General features: G+C 43.1%; 1 protein-coding gene across 5 annotated transcripts in view; it reads left to right on the top strand.

The window, feature by feature from the left end:
* The window catches only part of agfg1a (ArfGAP with FG repeats 1a), a 136674-nt gene that overhangs the window by 106136 nt on the left and 11458 nt on the right, over positions 1–19080 (top strand). For all 5 annotated transcript variants that reach the window (XM_060943259.1, XM_060943258.1, XM_060943260.1 and 2 more), the window contains 4 exons: positions 4123–4329; positions 4492–4651; positions 9910–9983; positions 16895–16984. In XM_060943259.1, the coding sequence (XP_060799242.1) occupies positions 4123–4329; positions 4492–4651; positions 9910–9983; positions 16895–16984 (531 nt within the window). The remainder of the gene's footprint in view (positions 1–4122; positions 4330–4491; positions 4652–9909; positions 9984–16894; positions 16985–19080) is intronic.

The raw sequence follows: 19080 nt of genomic DNA, 5'->3' as shown, positions 1-19080 counted from the left end.
CAGTCATATATAGGATAGGTAGGGCGTGTTGTGCGGAGGTTATGGGGGGCTGGTGTCGGTGTGTGGGGCGTCCGGGCCCGGAGCCCTGCCTCATGCAGTACCTCCCCCTCCCCTCTGTCGGCCCATCATGATTTAGCTTGGGCAGGGGTGGCTGGCACCATAGCCATGAACAGGTGCTCAGGTAGTCATCGTAATTAACTATTAAATAACTATTATTTTTAGAATTACTATCTATAAAAAATTTACTAACACAAATGATTAGCAAATAAAATAATACTCCCCCCACCACCACTCTCCTTCATTATGATCCAGTTTCCTTCTCCCTGGCCCGACACAGACCAGCACTGCTTATATACACTCACACACACACGTGCTCACGATCACAAACTCCGCTCCCCCCCAACATATACACACTGTCCCTCCATGCATAACTCAAGGCCCAAAACCCCTCCAAATCCCCCCCCCACCTACCCTCCTCCATCTCACATGCACATTCATTACCCCTAACCAACCCCACCCAGCCTCCCCTATAAAAAAAAGAAAAAAAGTTTTGTACTAATTTCGTGTCAGTGTCACACCTGTGCGCCTTGGTGCGTACATCGGATAGACTCTTGGGTGCTCCGGACGGCGCGTACGCCAAACGGACTCTTGTGCGCTGTAAACGACTCGCACCTGCACAGGATTAAGGCGCACACAGATAGATAGATAGATAGATAGATAGATAGATAGATAGATAGATAGATAGATAGATATAAAAACTGTGAAAACACACTTTGCGAAGTATTGAGTTGCGTTGCTGATGCATTACCGAGCCTTATTTCCTTGTTCGGTTTCCTGATCCCCGATTTCCTGTTTTTCGTCTTTGATTCTGCCGAGTGTACGATAGCCTGTTTGTGTCTCGCTCGACCTGTTGCCTGTTTCACTGTTTTACAATTTTGCCTGCCGTTCTAGATTATTTGTCTTCACTTGTATTAATAAACGCACCTTCTGCACTTACATCCGTCTCCCAGCCATCTCTGACAGAATACTTCACACTCCCTGATAAAGAGAAGCACATTCACCTGTTCATACGGCATGTTCAGGAACAAACTCATGTTAATGGCGCTAAAACAGCCGCCGTCACATGGTGCGGTTGGAGTCTTGGACTCGACTCAGATCAATAGTGGACTTTATTTATTTATTTATTTATTTATTTATTAATGACTTGGACTTTGACTCGAGCTTGAGTGACTCAACTACAACACTGAGGTGTGTGTGTGTTTTTATATAAAATATATCTCAATTTTACATTTTATTTTTACCAAAGCTCAATGTACAATCTGTCGTCTTCAGGTTCGATGGGCTCCGAGATAGCTTTCTATCTACTGTCTTTATTTACTACTTGGGACAAAGCATAATGGCATTGCAGAATATTTTTAATGCACCATCTACCCCAAGTAACATGCATGTGCACATTTTTTTTGACCCACCCCGACTCAATTTGGAGTCGTATTCCCTGCGAACAGCTCCTCGGCCGGGATACATTTTGTCCAGGGTTCAAATTTATCATGATTTGCAGCACCGTCTGATGGAAAAGCACTAAACGTGGATGTGGATGTGCTGCTTTGTTGGCTTTTTCATTTTGTTCATCACTTCTCATGACGAGCCTTGAATGAATGAGCGTGTTCAGCACTCGTCTGTTGATGATGAATAGTACATGATTAGACGTTAGGGTGCATCAGTTGCCCCCTAAAAAAGAAAAGTTCCTCCGATCGTGATGCATTTTTGTTTTTCTGTTCCTTTTGGTAAGAAAACACACTGGGTGAAATATTTTGACGAAATTCAAAAGTTTAATGGTGGCACCAGGAGCTCAAAGTTATGGAAAAAGCTGCTATTTTATGACTTTTATGACACAATTTCGATCACTTTTCATGAAACATTATGGCACCTTATAGAGTATACCAAATATCGTAGATCCACATTTTTAGTCCATATTCTAAATATATTATCAAGCACAGTTTGAGTTTTAGCTGTTCATTGAATCATTGTTCAACTACTTTTAAACAATACACATGTATTATGAATCACATTAATGCTTCTCAATCCCTTGCAAAGGTTCTTAACATGATCTCTGGGGCACAAGAAATCAATAAATGGAGTCCAACATTGGGATTCAAACCTCACGCGAAAACAAGCATTTTTTGGCAAAAAATGAACCTCATGGTGCCACCATTAAGGGCCAATTTATGCTGACAACCCAGTCCTCGCAGATGGCGTCGCAGACAAGAGGGCTCTGATTAGTCCACTCTACATCCGCTGTACACGCACTTCCGCTTCCCTACTTTCCCGGTTTGTTTTGTTTTCACAACCGCCATTTTTAAAAACACGAGCGAAGATGGAGCAGCACGAAGAGCGGTTGATCGAGGAAGTGAGGAAGTACGTACATCTATACGACTCCAGTTCTAGTCATTATAAAAAAAAAAAGTTCTAGTCATTATAAGTAACCGGAGGATAAACACTCCACTAACCACACCCACCAACTACTCCTAGCGACTTCGCGCCCCCTTGCGTTGTGGCGGTGAATAACATCGCGCACGCCTATTACTCCCCGCTCAACAATAAATTACAACTGTCTGCGAAAAGCTATCTGCGAAAGCCTTGTCGCAAGAGCATGCAGAGGCCTTTAGACTTCTGAACAGGGCTTTGAACCAGAATTTTTTTCCTATTGGTTCGTTCCGAACAGAAACGGAATTTTAACGTTTCCGGTTTTGGGTTCCACCATTAAATAGACGTTCCCGAACCGGTTAGAACAAAAAAATTTCGTTCCCGGAACGGTTAATTACGTTCCCTGTCAGCGGTTTAACAAATAGCTATAAAATTATGTCTCTGTCTCATCCAGCTTAAGCCAAATGTAGGCTAATTCTATTACAACCTTCATTAAATAAGACAAGAAATAATTCAAAACAATTATTATTTCAAATGTTGGCGATTTGGATTCTCAGTATGTCTTCCCATCTACACAAACAGAAAAAGTGCCTAAAATGAAAGATAATTCGTTTAGTGTGTTACCAAAGGCTAGTCAGGCCCTATAGAGGGCTACCGCATGACGTCACCGCGCCGCGAGATTTTGTTAGGCGCCATATTGGAAGACCAAGTACACATCTATGCAAGTACATACATTCATAAAACAAACTACACCTGAAATGTAGCCAGGGCCGGTTCTGCCCTAATCTGGACCCGGGTGCAACATCGCGCAACCCCCCCCCAAAAAAAAACCCCCACCAGTCTAAATCAGGACAACCATCACATAACTATAACTATAAACATTTTATATCAACTATTTTAACTAAATGGGCTATAATAAATAAGCCTGCAGGCAGCCACGGCGGGCTGCCTCAGAAAAGTAACCATTTGTCCTACCTTAAAACTCGTTTTGCATTTTCTGCCTCCTTTTTCGTATTTTCGACCCTCCGTTTATTTTCTTTCCTTTTCTGAAAACCCGATTTGTGTCCAGACATTTTGTTCTGCTACCAACGAACTAACTCGTCAGGTCTCGTCTCTCGAGCCCGCGATGATTCCCGTGGGAAGGGCAACAATTGATACATTTTTACAAACAGCCAATAGGGAGGTTGCAACGTTCAGGCTCTTCTTTGCTCAGACACTCAGTAATGGAGACGTGATAGCAGTCCACCCTCCCGCTCTCTCCATTCAGTCAGCGAACGTCACACAGGAAGTGAACCCCAGCGGGTCATAGAAACTTGCGCAGGAGAAGAATGACTTTTTTATTTGTAGGCTACGGAAACTTTGAGGAACGAAATAAAAACCGGTATTAACCGGTTACCATTATTTTTAATAAGCGTTTCTGTTCCGGAACATAAAAAATAATAAAGTTTCTGGTTTCGTTTCTGTTCCATGTGAAATAGAAAAAGTTCCCGGTTTTCGTTTTCATTCCTTGAACCGGTTCAAAGCCCTGGTTTTGAATATGGTCAAAAAATTTTACAGGATGTCTTTATTGGTGAAAAGGAACACCCAAACCAAAATGCATCAGATTTTATGAAAGTGAGGGCAACTGATGCACCCTATTAGACGTACGGTCTCCTTGAAACGACCCTGTCCTGATTCCTTGTTTGACCATTCCGACAGGTGGCTCAGCAGGACTGGCCAATGCCAACTTTGCCAACTTTGACAACTTCCCGAAGTCTTGCAGTGCTGACTTTGCTACGTACGGCTCCACCCAGGCCAAATGCTCTGGAGGTGGGGCTAAGGCAGACGCAGGAGCCATACCTGCTGACAGGTATGCTGCGCTTGCTGACCTGGACAACATCTTCAGTTCTACCAAAACCGAGCAAGGTACTCAAACACTCGCACCACACAAATCAGATACCGCTCACTGTTTAACTGTGACGTTTGGGTTTTGGGTGCCGTATTCAACACGAATAATTGGAGTTAATTCAGGAGACTAGGCCTCCTTTTTTTCCTTTCCCTGGCTCAAATTTGCTTGTTCTCTTGTAGGTTCAAGCTCAGCTCCTCCCTCTGCAGGTGTGGGTCCGCCCCCTCCTCAGGTAGCCATGTTGGGAGGTGATCGCTACGCTGCACTGGCTGCACTCGACACTGCCTTCGGCACCTCAGCCCCCAGTAGCAGCAGCTTTGTTCCTGCCACCAGTACTCAGGGGTAAATGGCACACGCTAAACCACACCCCATACTGGCGCGTTTCCTTCTAATGAATACTGAAAACACACTTATGATAAAAGTGGTGAATGTAACTAGTGCCTGCGCATGGCCAAGTAAACAACTTCACTGACGAGATCGGTTTTTAGTCAGTGTCCGACCGATTCTTTCCACTGTTTCTGTTTTTCTTGGACTCGAAGGCCGAGCAGAGTGTTAATCGTATAGCCAACCGGGCATGACTTGGAAACTGTTATGCAATATTTGAGATGATTCGTCGTTCTTGCCATACAGCCTATACCACACCCTTACTGTAGAGTTTGCTCTGAGCCAGGCTTGTAGTACTCGAGTCCTACTCGTGCCCTAATTAAGAACAACTTTATTCATCGCACGCTTGTGAAATTCCTCTCTGCGATTAACACACGCATACCAAGAGCACTGGGCAGCCATGCTAACAGCGCCCGAGGAGCAGTTGGGAGTGGTTAGCACAGTCGCCTCACAACAAGAAGGTTCTGGGTTCGAGCCCAGCAGCCAGCAAGGGACTTTGTGTGGAGTTTGCATGTTCTCCGGGTGCTCCGGTTTCCCCGACAGTCCAAAGACATGCGGTTAGGCTAATATGGGACGGCCTTGGGCTGAGGTGCCCTTGAGCGAGGCACCGAACTCCCAACTGCTCCCTGGGTGCTGTTAGCATGGCTTCCCACTGCTCTGGGGCCATCCTTAAAAAAAAAATCCGTTTCCTGTGAGCAAAATAATTTTCATTCGGGAGGGAGGGATTTTTTTTTTTAATGGATGGATAAGAAATCGCAATGCTGTTTGCTTTTTCTTTCAGTCCTTTTTTATTACAAAAGCAGACACATTTAATAAAATATGACAGTTTAATCAACTGAAACTTGTACAAAAACTTTAAGTTAGCATTTTAAATGCTGACTGCAACATTTGCAAAACTTCTACAAAGGTACTTAAAATGTCCGACACACGGACTTTTTGTAGTTCTAAATCGAGCGTTAGGCCGAGTTCGGATGAAATTACACTATTAAAATGATCACTGAATGATTTGTTTTTCTGAATCTTTACTATTTTGTTGTTCGCTAGAATACCATTTTGCGATTTCACACTTAAGCAAATGTTTGAAAACTCCGGATCTCCTTCCTTCATGGTGGCTGCCATTTTTTTGTGCCGCACGGCGCATGCGCAGAGCTGATTCAGTTCAGAGTGCGCGCACACTCGGCGGAGGCAGTAGTGTGTCGGAGGGAACAGAAGCAGAGATGACGCTTATTTTGTCTCCGGTAAACCAGTCTTCTCTCGTTCAATTCCGTGCTGGCATCAAAAGACACCGTTGGTTGTAAATGAAGCCAAACTGAGTGGTTGGAGTGTATTTTCATACACAAATGGAGAAATGTTCGCTGAGTGTGTAATTGTGTAGCCGCCACTGCAGACCGTTGTCGTTGTTAATTCATAGCATGCTCAGCTGCGTGAATGTGTCATGCGCCGAAAGTAAGAGATTTACAAGCCAGGAACGCCTCATGATGCAATACGCAAGAAAAGAAAGAAGATTTACTGCCGTTTTACTTTGTATTTGAGTAAAGTGAATAAATAAATGGTCTGTGGAAAATACATTTAATCCTGGGAACTGCGTGCACAGGAGTTTATTTTGTGTTTACTCCCCCCCGGCTGGCTACTTATTTGTCATGGCTGGCTAGTATGAGCCTTAGTGGAAAGCCCTGGGAATGCGGAAATGTCACGTTCGATTTTAGATTTACGAACCCGAAAAAAATGTCAAAACCGGCGTTAAAAATAAATTTCAACTGCACAAACAGCACTCACCCGGCCGGTGGACCGGAAACAGAACATTTTTTAATAATGGCCTGGGTATGTATGCGTGCGCTCATTGCTCACGTGTATGTTCACTGCTTCAGATGGGTTAGATGCAGAAAGGAATTTCACAAGCATGCGATGAATAAAGTTGTTCTTAATTTTAAGGACTTGTGACTCGACTTAGACTTGAGCACTGATGACTCGGACTCGTGCATTAACTGCATTAGGACTCGGAAGTTGGAGACGAGGACTCGGATTTTTCTTTTTTTTTTTGTAAGGTGCGATAATAATTCGGCATAAGATATTTACAATATCTTGTACAGGTAGTCGTCGACTTACAACTGCGTTTGGTTACGACTGACCGGCCGTAAACCGATCTGGTCGTAAGTCGGCCTGTGTTAAATGAACTGTGATGTGTAATGATATTGTAATCATCTTAGTCTTATTTTATCAACATTTTCTTATTTCAATACCTTGGCTCATTATTTGGTTTAAGTCAAACACTGCATACTCAGGGGTGAAAGGAACTTTTATTTCTTGCCGGTATATTATTTTGAGCTATAGCGCGCGCCAAAAAATACACCTAATTATTTATTATTATCTACTTATCAAGCATTCACTTGGACTTCTTATCACTCAGTAGTACTATTATAGTACTTTTCTATCACACTATCACTCTTTCATCCACCTGTATCAGTTTTTGATTCTAAATAAATTGCAAACACATCATTTCAACAACACAATCGTTTTAATTACTTTTTTTTAGCTGAACAGTTGAAAACTAACTTTTCATTTTGGACACAGAACAGTGTAACAGAACAGAAAAGTGAAAGTTACTTTGATTACCAGCTACGCACATTATAGCACAAGATCTGGTTAAGCCGCACGCACGCTGTAGCTCGCTCGTTGTTTGTCCAGCGAAACACTGCACACATAATAGATGAGGCTGGATGCAGTGTTGCCAGATTGGGCGGTTTTAAGTGCATTTTGGCGGGTTTTGAACATATTTTGGGCTGGAAACCGTCAGCAGTATCTGGCAACACTGGCTGGGTGCTGCCGGGAGCTGGGGAGGAAACTAGGGCTGCACGATTATGGAAAAAATGATAATTATGATTATCTTGATCAAAATTGTAATCGCGATTATTAATCACGATTATTCTTGATGTTAGGGAAATCACTTAAATTTTATTTCACTATATTCAAACAAACAATATGAACAGCTTTCAGTGCAGAATGAAATTTAAAAGAGCAATTCTGATTTCCAAATGACAAATAAATGAAATTTATCCAATAAATTACCAAAGGATGAAGGAACTGAAAACTCAATTGCAACAATTACATAGCATTATACTGAGGCCTACAAGTTTTTAGCTAGAAAGCCCAGCCTATCAACATGCTCTGGCTTTAAACATGAGCGAAGGCAGGTCACAACATTGCCTCCAGCGCTAAATAGTCTGTTGTTCCGACATAGTTAGCTTTTCTCTCTCATCTCAATCTGCTACCTACTCTCACGCCATCACCCCTTGAAGATACCGCTGCACTGAAGCTCTGCGCACTTGGCCAGTGTTGCCAGATGCTGCTGACGTTTTCCAGCCCAAAATATGTTCAAAACCCGCCAAAATGCACTTAAAACCGCCCAATCTGGCAACACTGCACTTGGCTTGCTTGCTTATTTAGGCGGAGTAATGAAACCTTACATGCGTCGGTTCGCCCCCTAATGGTTTGGCGGAGTATTGGCCAAAAAGTGCTTGATCAGATATACAGCAGAGCTCGCATTTTAAATGGAAATAAATCGCGATTTTCATTTAATTTAATCGTGGCAGCCAAAATCGCGATTTTCGATTAAATTCGATTGTGCAGCCCTAGCGGAAACTATCGTACGCTCAGCTGGGAAACGCTTGCCAGTCATAACCAGATGGTCGTAAAGTCAATCGGTCGTAAGTCGCATAGGTCATAAGTCGACGACTACCTGTATATGTCTCATCTCATCTCATTATCTGTAGCCGCTTTATCCTTCTACAGGGTCGCAGGCAAGCTGGAGCCTATCCCAGCTGACTACGGGCGAAAGGCGGGGTACACCCTGGACAAGTCGCCAGGTCATCACAGGGCTGACACATAGACACAGACAACCATTCACACTCACATTCACACCTACGGTCAATTTAGAGTCACCAGTTAACCTAACCTGCATGTCTTTGGACTGTGGGGGAAACCGGAGCACCCGGAGGAAACCCACGCGGACACGGGGAGAACATGCAAACTCCACACAGAAAGGCCCTCGCCGGCCACGGGGCTCGAACCCAGGACCTTCTTGCTGTGAGGCGACAGCGCTAACCACTACACCACCGTGCCGCCACCTGTATATGTAATATTTTTATTATAAGATACTTATATTTGGTACAAGAGTGTCACACCTGCGGGCCATGGCACGTGCATCAGATAGACGCTCCGGACAGCCTGCGCGCACAAGCTGTAAACGACTCGCACCTGCACAGGATTAAGGCGCAAACAGCATGCCGATATAAAAACTGTGAAAAAACATGTACTTTGCGAAGTATTGAGTTGTGTTGCTGACACGTTACCGAGCCTTATTTCCTTATTTGGTTTCCTGATCCCTGATTTCCTGTTTCTCGTCTTTGATTCTGCAGAGTCTACGATAGCCTGTTTGTGCCTCGCTCGGCCTGTCGCCTGTTTTGCGATTTTGCCCGCCGTTCTGGATTGTTTACTGTCTTCACTTGTTTTAATAAACACACCTTCTGGACTTGCATCCGTCTCCCAGCCATCTCTGACCGAATACGTCACACTCCCTGATAAAGAGAAGCACATTCACTGGCATGTTCAGGAACAAACTAATGTTAATGGCGCTGAATCAAACACCGTCACATGGTGCAGTTGGAGTCTTGGACTCGACTCGGATCAATAGTGGACTCGACTCGAAATTTTCTTGAATGACTTGACTCAGACTTGAACACTGAGGACTCGAGACTGGACTCAAGGTTTAGTGACTCGACTGTAACACAGCTCTGAGCATCCCTGATATGAGGTAGGCCTTCCACCTCGAGGCTCCTATTCGCACGTTGTGTTCTGAAATGCTTTTCTGCTCAACCCGGTTGCAAAGAGTGCTTATAATTGAGTTACCGTAGGCTTCCTGTCAGCTTGAACCAGCCTCCTCATCAAACTGTTTCCACCCACAGAACTTCACCCCGTTCTGTGTAAATCCTTGAGACTGTTGTGTGTAAATCCCAGAAGGTCAGCAGTTTCTGAACCAGCTCGTCTGGCTCTAAAGACCAGTCACGTTTGAGATTGAGATCAGTTTTCCTTCTTCTGCTGTTTGACATGAACGCCCAGGATACCCAGACACGCTACACATTCTAAATGCTGGTGTTCCTCATCTTGTATCTCTCTCTCTCTCTCTCTCTCTCTCTCTCTCTCTCTCCCCCCCACTTTAGGTCTGTCTTTGGAGTTCCTCCTGGAGGATCTGCACCACAGCCCCAGCAGGCAGCGCTGCCCCAGGGTTTCGGAGGTAAACACTACAACGTGTCAGGAGTGAGGATTTTAACGGCTCTAAAACGATTTGTGTGCTTCCGTATTCAAATTTTCTCGCATCTCTTCCATTTCAGTATCATGACTTTGTTCGTTTATATCAGTTTGGTGAAATGATCTGAATACCAGGGCTGGGTTCAAAAGATCGATCCACGATCCGATATCGATTCACGTTCAAAAAATACGAGGTCGATTCAAAAATGTGTGGCTCGATCTCTTCCAGGTGGCTATAGAGGTTTTCGACCCACGTGACCGTTGCCATGTCAACAAGTAGCCGGCGCCATTTTGACGGTCACAAATATGGCGACTACCGGTAGCGATACACTGTTGATCATGACGAAGTCTCATTGTCGAGTATTTTATCCGGCCTAGATGACGCGAGTAAGAAGTGATATCACCAGAAAATCAGTGATGCTGGTGTACGTGATCCGTACACGTTACCAGGCTATCTTTTTCTGGCTTTGCAGCGCGGGTGATCTTCCTGACCTGCAGTCAGGCGTGTGGGAAATACCAGGGAAAAAACATAAAAGAAAAAGGAGCGAGATGCAGAAAACACCTTCACTATCCAGCGACGTAGGGCATTTACAGGGCGAGCAGAGGGAGAGGTATTTGCAACAATTGAGGTTAGCAGGCTTAGAGAACGACGTTTACCTGCTTCCACCAGGATTGTTCACTGACGTACGGAAGTACACGAAGCCCTCGTCTTTACCTGACTTCGGCCCACATGATCTGTATACCTATGTCGTTAAAAACCCATCGCCATACACAGGTATTGATCTGAAAGCGTATAAGAGTTTGGATGCCTACAGATATTTTGTGTCAGGCTGGGTAACATGCCTACATCAGCGGGTCGTCCCTGGAGCCGGTGGTCGCCATCTGATTACAGCTAAGGTTTGTTCACATTTTCATTTACTTTCGGTCCTCAGGATAAACAAAATGTTATTAAATGTCATTGAAATAACTTCTTAGTCTGTTGAGACATGGCCCGTTATAAATTTGCTGTTACCAGGCAATGACCAAGAACTGTATTATTAGGGTCGGTGTCTGTGTTGTAGCAGTGCACTAGCAGCTAGCTGTTAGCACTAGCTAATGTCAACAATATCATAGCTGGTATGTTACTGTAGCAATGTTTACGTTCAGTCATCTGGATGACCGTTAAAACCTTTCAGTCTCAAGTTTTTCCTTTACTGGATTTACTAGTTTACTGAGCTAGCATGCTTGGGCAGGCTGGGAGCGAGCGCGCTAGCTCAGTAAACTAGTAAATCCAGTAAAGGAAAAACTTGAGACTGAAAGGTTTTAACGGTCATCCAAATGACTGAACGTAAACATTGCTACAGTAACATACCAGTTACTGTTGTTGACATTAGCTAGCTTGACCTTCAAAATGGCGGACACCGGGGCGTCACGTCACGTCGAAATCCTCTATAGGCACTATTTTCTTGACCGCGCGAGGACCGCTATAAAAAGCGGGTGCCGGCAAACGAAACCGAAACTTAAGAACGCAAGATGGCTGAAGCTGCACAGCTAAAATCACCGCCTGGCCTGAAAGCTGATGTATGGCATTACTTTGGATTCAAACGTTACGAGGACAGAGACGAAGTCGACAGAACAAAAGCAGTGTGCAAACTGTGCCACATAGAAGTAAAATATAGTGGCAATACAACCAATCTCCGCAACCGCTTATCCAGGCACCACGCCGACACAGTTTCAGCTAAACCTGCGGCGAATCAAACTGCACTGGAGAAGGCATTTGGTGTTAAATTTCCTTCAAATTCTCAGCGTGCCTTGAGCATAACCGAGGGTGTCGGAATATTTATTAGTAAAGACCTACGCCCCTGAGGTGCTTTTTTTTCTTTGTGGTCAGAAACCCTGCCATGGGTATGTTATTCAACCAAAAGAGGGCCACCGAATGTCATGGTTTTGATTTAGAATTCAAATAAAACTTGGATTTTTTTTCATTCCAAAATAAATCCTTGACTCTTCTCTCTGTGTGTCCCTCTTACACATACACAGATACATGCACAAATACATATGGGGCTGTTCCTGTCAATAGGGACAGTTTTTACTTTAAAGTGACAATCCGGCAATATCTAAGTAGATCGATATCGAATTGGATCGTGACCTTATGAATCGGAATCGAATCGATCCAGGAAATCTGGATCGATTCCCAGCCCTACTGAATACTATTGTTTTATAAACCTATGATGCAAATTGTATCAAGTTATGCGAACCACCAGGGCAGATTTATTTGCAGTACTTGCAGTAAATACGAACCCTAACCCGAGAGCCGTCTTAACCTGGAATGTTCTTGCCAGGTTAGTGCTGGTTCATATTGACGAGGCGGTTCATGGAACCAGTTTGAGACTGTGTTTCACCCCTTCCAACCAACAGAGGTGGTGAGAATCATCAGGATAACGTGTCACAATATCATGATCCACCCCATACACCTTGGGTCTACCTGGACAGGTGTTCATATATGACCAGTGCACTCCGGTTACTGGGGTCATGTTATCCCTGTAGAACCTGGAGAAAGTGCACTAACTCTTGAGTAATGCCCATGAGAAGGGGAAAGTTCTTGTACTGTGTTGCTATTAGAGAGGCGGGGCGACTAGTCCACCACAAAGACATGGTGGTGGTGTCCATCATCCTGTAGGACACAAAGGCTCTCCTGTTGTCTGTCTTGAGCGACAGATGAACAGTTGGTCTGTGTGGTATCGTGTTATACCATCTGATCCCAAAACCAGGCTTGGAGGAATCTCATCCCTTTCAGAAAGATTGTAGAACATTTCTGAGAGATGCCATCCACAATGGCTGCTGTACACTTGGAGTGAAGATGAAGACTTGGAATCGGGTAAAGCACCAGCTGAAGTGCGCTTCATCGACACTGTTCTTGGAACAGCTTCCACCGAAGGGCATCCTCAAGGCTTTGTGTTCAGAAACGTTTTCTTGGCTGCTTGGTCATTCCATGCTTGATTCGTTCCAAGGGGCCAAACCCACAGGCACAGGATGATTGGCAATCGTATCTGCCTCACATTGGGATAAGTATGTCCAGCATTCTTCATGAATCGAGCTTCACGCTGATTATATGGCAGGTTTTCTAAATTCACCAGTGCTGCACTGATCTTTCGTCAGTGTACATGTATCGAAGATGGTTACCCACATGGCAGTACGCAGTAGCCTTTATCCATCAAGGGAGTCAAGGCCACTCGCATGCATCTTGAAAACGTCTGCGACGCGCAAGAGAAGACGAGCCTTCAGCACCAGTGTTCTTGACCAAGATGATGTGAAAATAGCCATCAAGCAGATCCAGGGACATCAACCAGCAGGAATGACCTTCAGCATGTACACTCCCCATCCCCTTTAATAGGAACTCATTCCTGATTCTAAGATCCCTGTTCTTGGCTGCAGGACTGGAACCCAATGTGGTGTTCTGCTGTTGCATGCTGAGATGCTTTTCTGCTCACCACGGTTGTAAAGAGTGATTTGATTGATTGAGAGTTACTATATCATGGGCAATTACGGGCTTGTCAAAAGGCCCAAAATAGAACATACGAAAATCGCCCAAATTAGAAGAAAAAATCCTGTTTCATCAGGGTGGAGAACCCAAAATATTTTTAAATTATTGTTAAATGTAATTTTTTGGCATATATATATTTCAATTTGTTGTTCAGTCGCTTCATAACATGAAATGCGTCTAGCGATTAGCGTAAACCGTGTCCGAGTCTCTGACGTCTGAATGTCGTAAAATATACTTCCTTTGTTTATGTTGTGAAATTCTCAACGATTCATGAGAACACGCGGCTGTCGGTCTGTGATGCTGCTGATGGTATAGATTGACAAGCGGTCGTCATGCCGGGTCGTGGTAGACCGAAGACAACTGGTAAATCACATAATAAGAACAGCAGTTCATATATTCATGGAAACGCCCAGTCGATGGCGTTAAGTCTACAGGCGGGGGAATGGGGAGGTTTATAAATAAGTTTTACGGAATGTATTTGTTGCTAGAAAATATCTTGCACACACATTTCTCTGTAGAAAATGATTTAATTCTAAGAGTAATAACTTTAATTGTGTTGTTGAATGACTGTTATACTAATTATACTACTGGACCTATTATTAATATATGTAAAGACATACTACAAACTATTTTATGTGGTTATATTATATATTGATATTTTAATTGATATATTGTTGAATTGACCCATTCTAGCTTTTTCGATATGTATCAATAGCTTAATTTAGACAGATACATATATGTCATATTTTTGATATTTTGATAGTTCTAGATCATTATTGTTTCACTGTTTGAGATTTTAAAGTTCTCTGCTGCCCGTACTCTTGTGCAAATAGATTGATATTACATATTGTTTCCTATTTTTCATGCAGATAAAAAATTCATGAACTATTTTTATCTTTTTTATTTATTCAGAATGTTGGAGAAAACTTTTGACTTTTTAGATACAGCACTACTTTATACTTGCACATGATTGTCATTTCTATTATTTTTATTGCTCGATATATTTATAATTGGTTAAAAAAATTACTAAAAATGATGCGTCAAAAATTTTCAGCACGCTACGCGCAAAAATAGTAAAAAAAAAAAAAAACTTTTTGGGCTCGCTATGCTCGCCATGGTGCCCAAATTAAAAACCTGTCTTTGCCCCTGTATATCCTTCCTGGCAGCTCGACCCAATCTGTCCATTTTCCTCTGAGCTCTCTTATCAACAAGGCGTTTGTTTCCACCCACGGAACTGTCACTCGCTCACTCAATGTTTTTTGTTTTCCGCACCATTCTGTGCAAGCTCTAGAGACTACTGTTTGTGTGTGAAAACCCCAGATGATCAGCAGTTTCCGAAATACTCAAACCAGTCCATCTGGCTCAAACCAACACCCATGCCACAGTGAAAGAAAGTCACACTTTGAGATCACAATTCAGAGACTCAGATTGTTTTGCAGGTCAGCCCCTCCTGGGAAAAAACAGGGGCCCATTTCTACAATGGGGGCCCAGTGATTATCCTTCAGTTGAAGTGAACCTAGTGAGCGAAGCGGGCCCAATGAACAGCTGGGGCAGCCCAGAGGCTGTTTTTTTCTTCTCAATTCTGTTTTTTTTTTGGTATTAGAAGCCATATGAAGCAATGTAGATGACAAAAATCAATGCTTCAACCAAATTGAGAGATTGTTTAATCAGTGGCAATATTTTGGAATTCAACCACAGGCCACTATATATCACATCTATATTATCTCCTCCTTGTAAATTATAATTTATTTTATTAACTTGTTTTCAGTTTGGTGTAGGCCTATAGTAGTAGTAGTAGTAGTCACCAGTGGTAGTAGTAGTGGTTGCTGTTGTAGTTGATGTTGCAGTAGTTGTTGTTGTAAATCTAGTATGACTAATTACCTTGGGTATCAGTTTTTTCAGGTGAATGTACTGAAAAACTATTGATTAAAAAAAAGACACTGAGAAATGGTCCTATAAACAACTTTACCAATATAAAAGATTAGCAGGACTACAAAAATGCAGAAAAATAGGCTTTACTTATCCAAATGCACCTGTTGGTTCAAAAGTTAAAGTGCAGAGAACCTCACAGCACAACATGAAGTTACCTTCAAATATAATATAAATGCCTCAGCTTTCATGTAAGAAAAAAAACTATTAATACTAGTACTGTGTGCAGGCAGTCTCTCCTGAAGACTAAATTAAACAGTAATTATAAACTAATAAAATAAATGGCTCAGGCTTCATAGAAGAAAAAAACAATTTGAACAGAATCTCACAGTATGATGCTGAAGCTGCCTAAACAATGGAAAATAAAATACCATTTTGGCAAAAACGTTGGCATCCATTAATTTCTTGTATTAAGTAAAAAAAAAAATAAAGTGCGCACAGTCCTTCACTGTAAACATAACACACTTTCAGTAACAGAGTTTAAGCCTACATGAACACTGACTCGCACATGCTGCTTCTCTTGAACGGAAACACGGAAGTAAGCAGTGTTGCCAGATACTGCTGACGTTTTCCAGCCCAAAATATGTTCAAAACCCGCCAAAATGCACTTGAAACCCCCCAACTGAGCGGGAAACCGCCCAATCTGGCAACACTGGAAGTAAGGCGGAAGGTAGTTTGTCGACGTCACCTCAAGACGACGCCAACGATTGGTCAAATTTGCGGGAAAGTTGCGGTGATTGGATATAATTGCAACACTGCCCTGAATTCGCGGGGATTGGTTGAATTTGCGTTGAAGTTGCAAATCGCAACATCACGAAATCCTGGAGGGTCTGTAATACGCCACAAAACGTTCCAAATAGGGTATAAAATGCTCGCGTCTATATTGGCCCCTGCCCCTCTCGACAATGCGTTCATTATTCGAAATAGCGCGTCTTAGACGCGGGCGCGCCAACAATCTGAGTCCCTGACAATTTTTCCCGTTCTGATGTGTGACCCTTAAATCTTGATTTGATCTTATGCACTGTGCTGCTGTCAAGGGATCGGCTGATTTACAGAACTGCATAAAACAGCAGGATGTATGGGTGTTCCTAATAAAGTACAAGGAACCTTTTGTTTGGAGCCATGGGGTCTACCTGACGGTTCAGCTACGAGGCCTGGAAGAACCCCCAGACACGACTGTCGAGATTGCATTTGGTAGTCCTTTGATGAGAAATGGTCAGGATGCGGGGTTATTGGGTAACGGAAGGCTCCGCCGTCGAATTCAGCTGATCCGGATGGGACGAGGGAGGGATGAAATGAAGAAAATAAAGTATGATGTTTCCAAATGCGTCACTTTGCTGGAAGATCTTGGAATGCATGTGTACAAGGTGTTTTAAATGATCGTCAATGTCCTTGATGTTTGGCTAATAGAACTTTTTTTTTCTTTTTTTCCTTCTGTCTGTCAGGACCATCAACGAATCCCTTTGTATCATCTGGAATACCACAAACTGCTCCACCGTCAAATCCCTTTCAGGCCAACGGGAGGCCAGCAGCAGGTAAAGGTCCGGGATGGGATGGGATTTACTCTTACTCAAGGAAAGACTGAGTGTTTTGTTTCTCAGAATATGATCACAACCAGAGAGTGTACCCATAGCTTAAGTAGGACAACAGTAGCTCTGGGTGTTCTCAGTTATTCAGGCCACCAGAAGGCATCGCAGGAGCCTGGACTGGGTCACACATGTCGATATACAAAGAGTTTTCTTACAAAACGCAATCTATACTTTTGGCTTTAAGGCTGTTTAATGTTAGTAAGTGCTAGAGCTGGGTGATAAATCGATTTTATTGATTAATTTGAATTTACAGTTAAGAACAGACCTGGGCATTTTACGGCCCGCTGGCCGCATCCGGCCCTTTGGTTCATTCTGACCGGCCCGCGTAAGGTTAATTAGAAATTACGAAATAAACATATTTTCTAATTTTACCTCATGCATGGACTGAATAGCGATTCGTACAACCGGTTTCTTCTTTTTTTTTTTTCTTTTCTGAACGTGCATTGCTTTTATTTTGAAGTTGTGTTCAACAAAAACACAATGCGCGCAACATGAACATAACATGAAATCCCACAAAACCTAATCCTGCGATGATTACTTCCGTAATTTGTCCAGACCAACCACAAACTTGTACGTCATCCTTCAAACGGTTCACCCAATCACATAGTGTGACGTCACCAGCAGGCGCCCGAGCCGATCTATAGATCTGATACCTACACCGAATCGACGTTGTTGCGAGCAGGTCACAAGAAGACTTTAGTCCCCAAAATGTCCGCAAAAAGAAGAAAGGTAGATGCCGAATGCAGGGCTTTCAACAAAACATGGACTGCTAAGTATTTATTTACTGAAGTCAGAGATAAAGCCGTGCGTTTAGTTTGCGGAGAGCAGATCCGAAAAACACCAAATGAGGTGATTAGACTACAAATGTGGGCATCATTTATTATAATCTGATGTATCTTGCTTGATATTTGGAGTAGAAAGACAATATTATGATGTCTTTATTATGTTTTGGGGTGAATGTGACTGAAAAAAAAATGGTACAAACGTTCACGTTTTGTTAACCATTGTTTTGGGAAATTTGATTGAATAAATTACATTTTTTGTAAGGCAACCTCGTTTTTTCCAGACTCTTACCAGTCTTAGCAGCTTGTAAAAACAATGTTATTTACTGCTTTATATAAAGAAATACAATTAATATTATGCAGAATTTAGTTCAGCCTTTTGGTCCGGCCCTCCACAAAATTTTCTGCTTCTCATGTGGCCCCATGGAAAAAATAATTGCCCACCCCTGGTTAAGAACAATGCGTTTTTATGAAAATCGGTTTTCTCTCAGTTTTAACTTCCGCCACCAATGCTCCCGTCTGCGCATATGCAGAACAGATCGGGCACCAGGGACAGATCGGGCACCGACACCATCGCCCTCCTCCCGTGCACTTGCCACAGACGCACACAAACAGCATGGCAGCGATTAGGGGAAAGCCGCAACTTGTGCCCAAGAAAGGAATAACTTCCTCCGTGATCTGGAATTGGTTCGGTTTTGCTGCGTCGGACGCAGACCAAACAAGTCCTCGTTGTAAGGCGTGTTTGAAAACGGTTGCTTCCAAAGGAAGCAGCACGACGAATTTATTCCAACCCCTTAAACAGAAGCACGCAGCGGAGCGGGAGAAACGCTGCTCCCAGCGGGATGAACACAGCCGCAGCATAAGCGCACCATCCACAGTAAAGCAAGCAGCCGCCCCGGACACGTTTCCGAACTGTGCGCCTGATGATAAGAATGGGGCGCGGTGGAAGCAATCACAGATGCGATCGCGAGGTTATCTCCTCTACAAGCTTGTTTTTTGGTTTCTGGTTGCACTTTAACCCCAAAGGGGAAATGTAAATGAAAACAGAATAAAGGTAAAACTTGTTTTGAACCATTTGTCATCTGTAGTTTGATTTTTAGTAGGGGGGGAAAAATAAATTAAAATCAGATTTTTTGTGAAAAAAAAGACGATTTTTTTTTTTTTTTTTTAAGGCCATATCACCCAGCTCTAGTAAGTGCATCATATTGCACGAGTGTGTGCCAGGCTGATTGTTCAGAAAGGGGGTGGGTTTTTTTTATT

Source organism: Neoarius graeffei, chromosome 16, assembly GCF_027579695.1.
Source record: "Neoarius graeffei isolate fNeoGra1 chromosome 16, fNeoGra1.pri, whole genome shotgun sequence".
Lineage (NCBI taxonomy): Eukaryota > Metazoa > Chordata > Actinopteri > Siluriformes > Ariidae > Neoarius > Neoarius graeffei.
The sequence above is the reverse complement of the archived record's forward strand: the minus strand, read 5'-3'. Positions and strand labels throughout refer to the sequence as shown.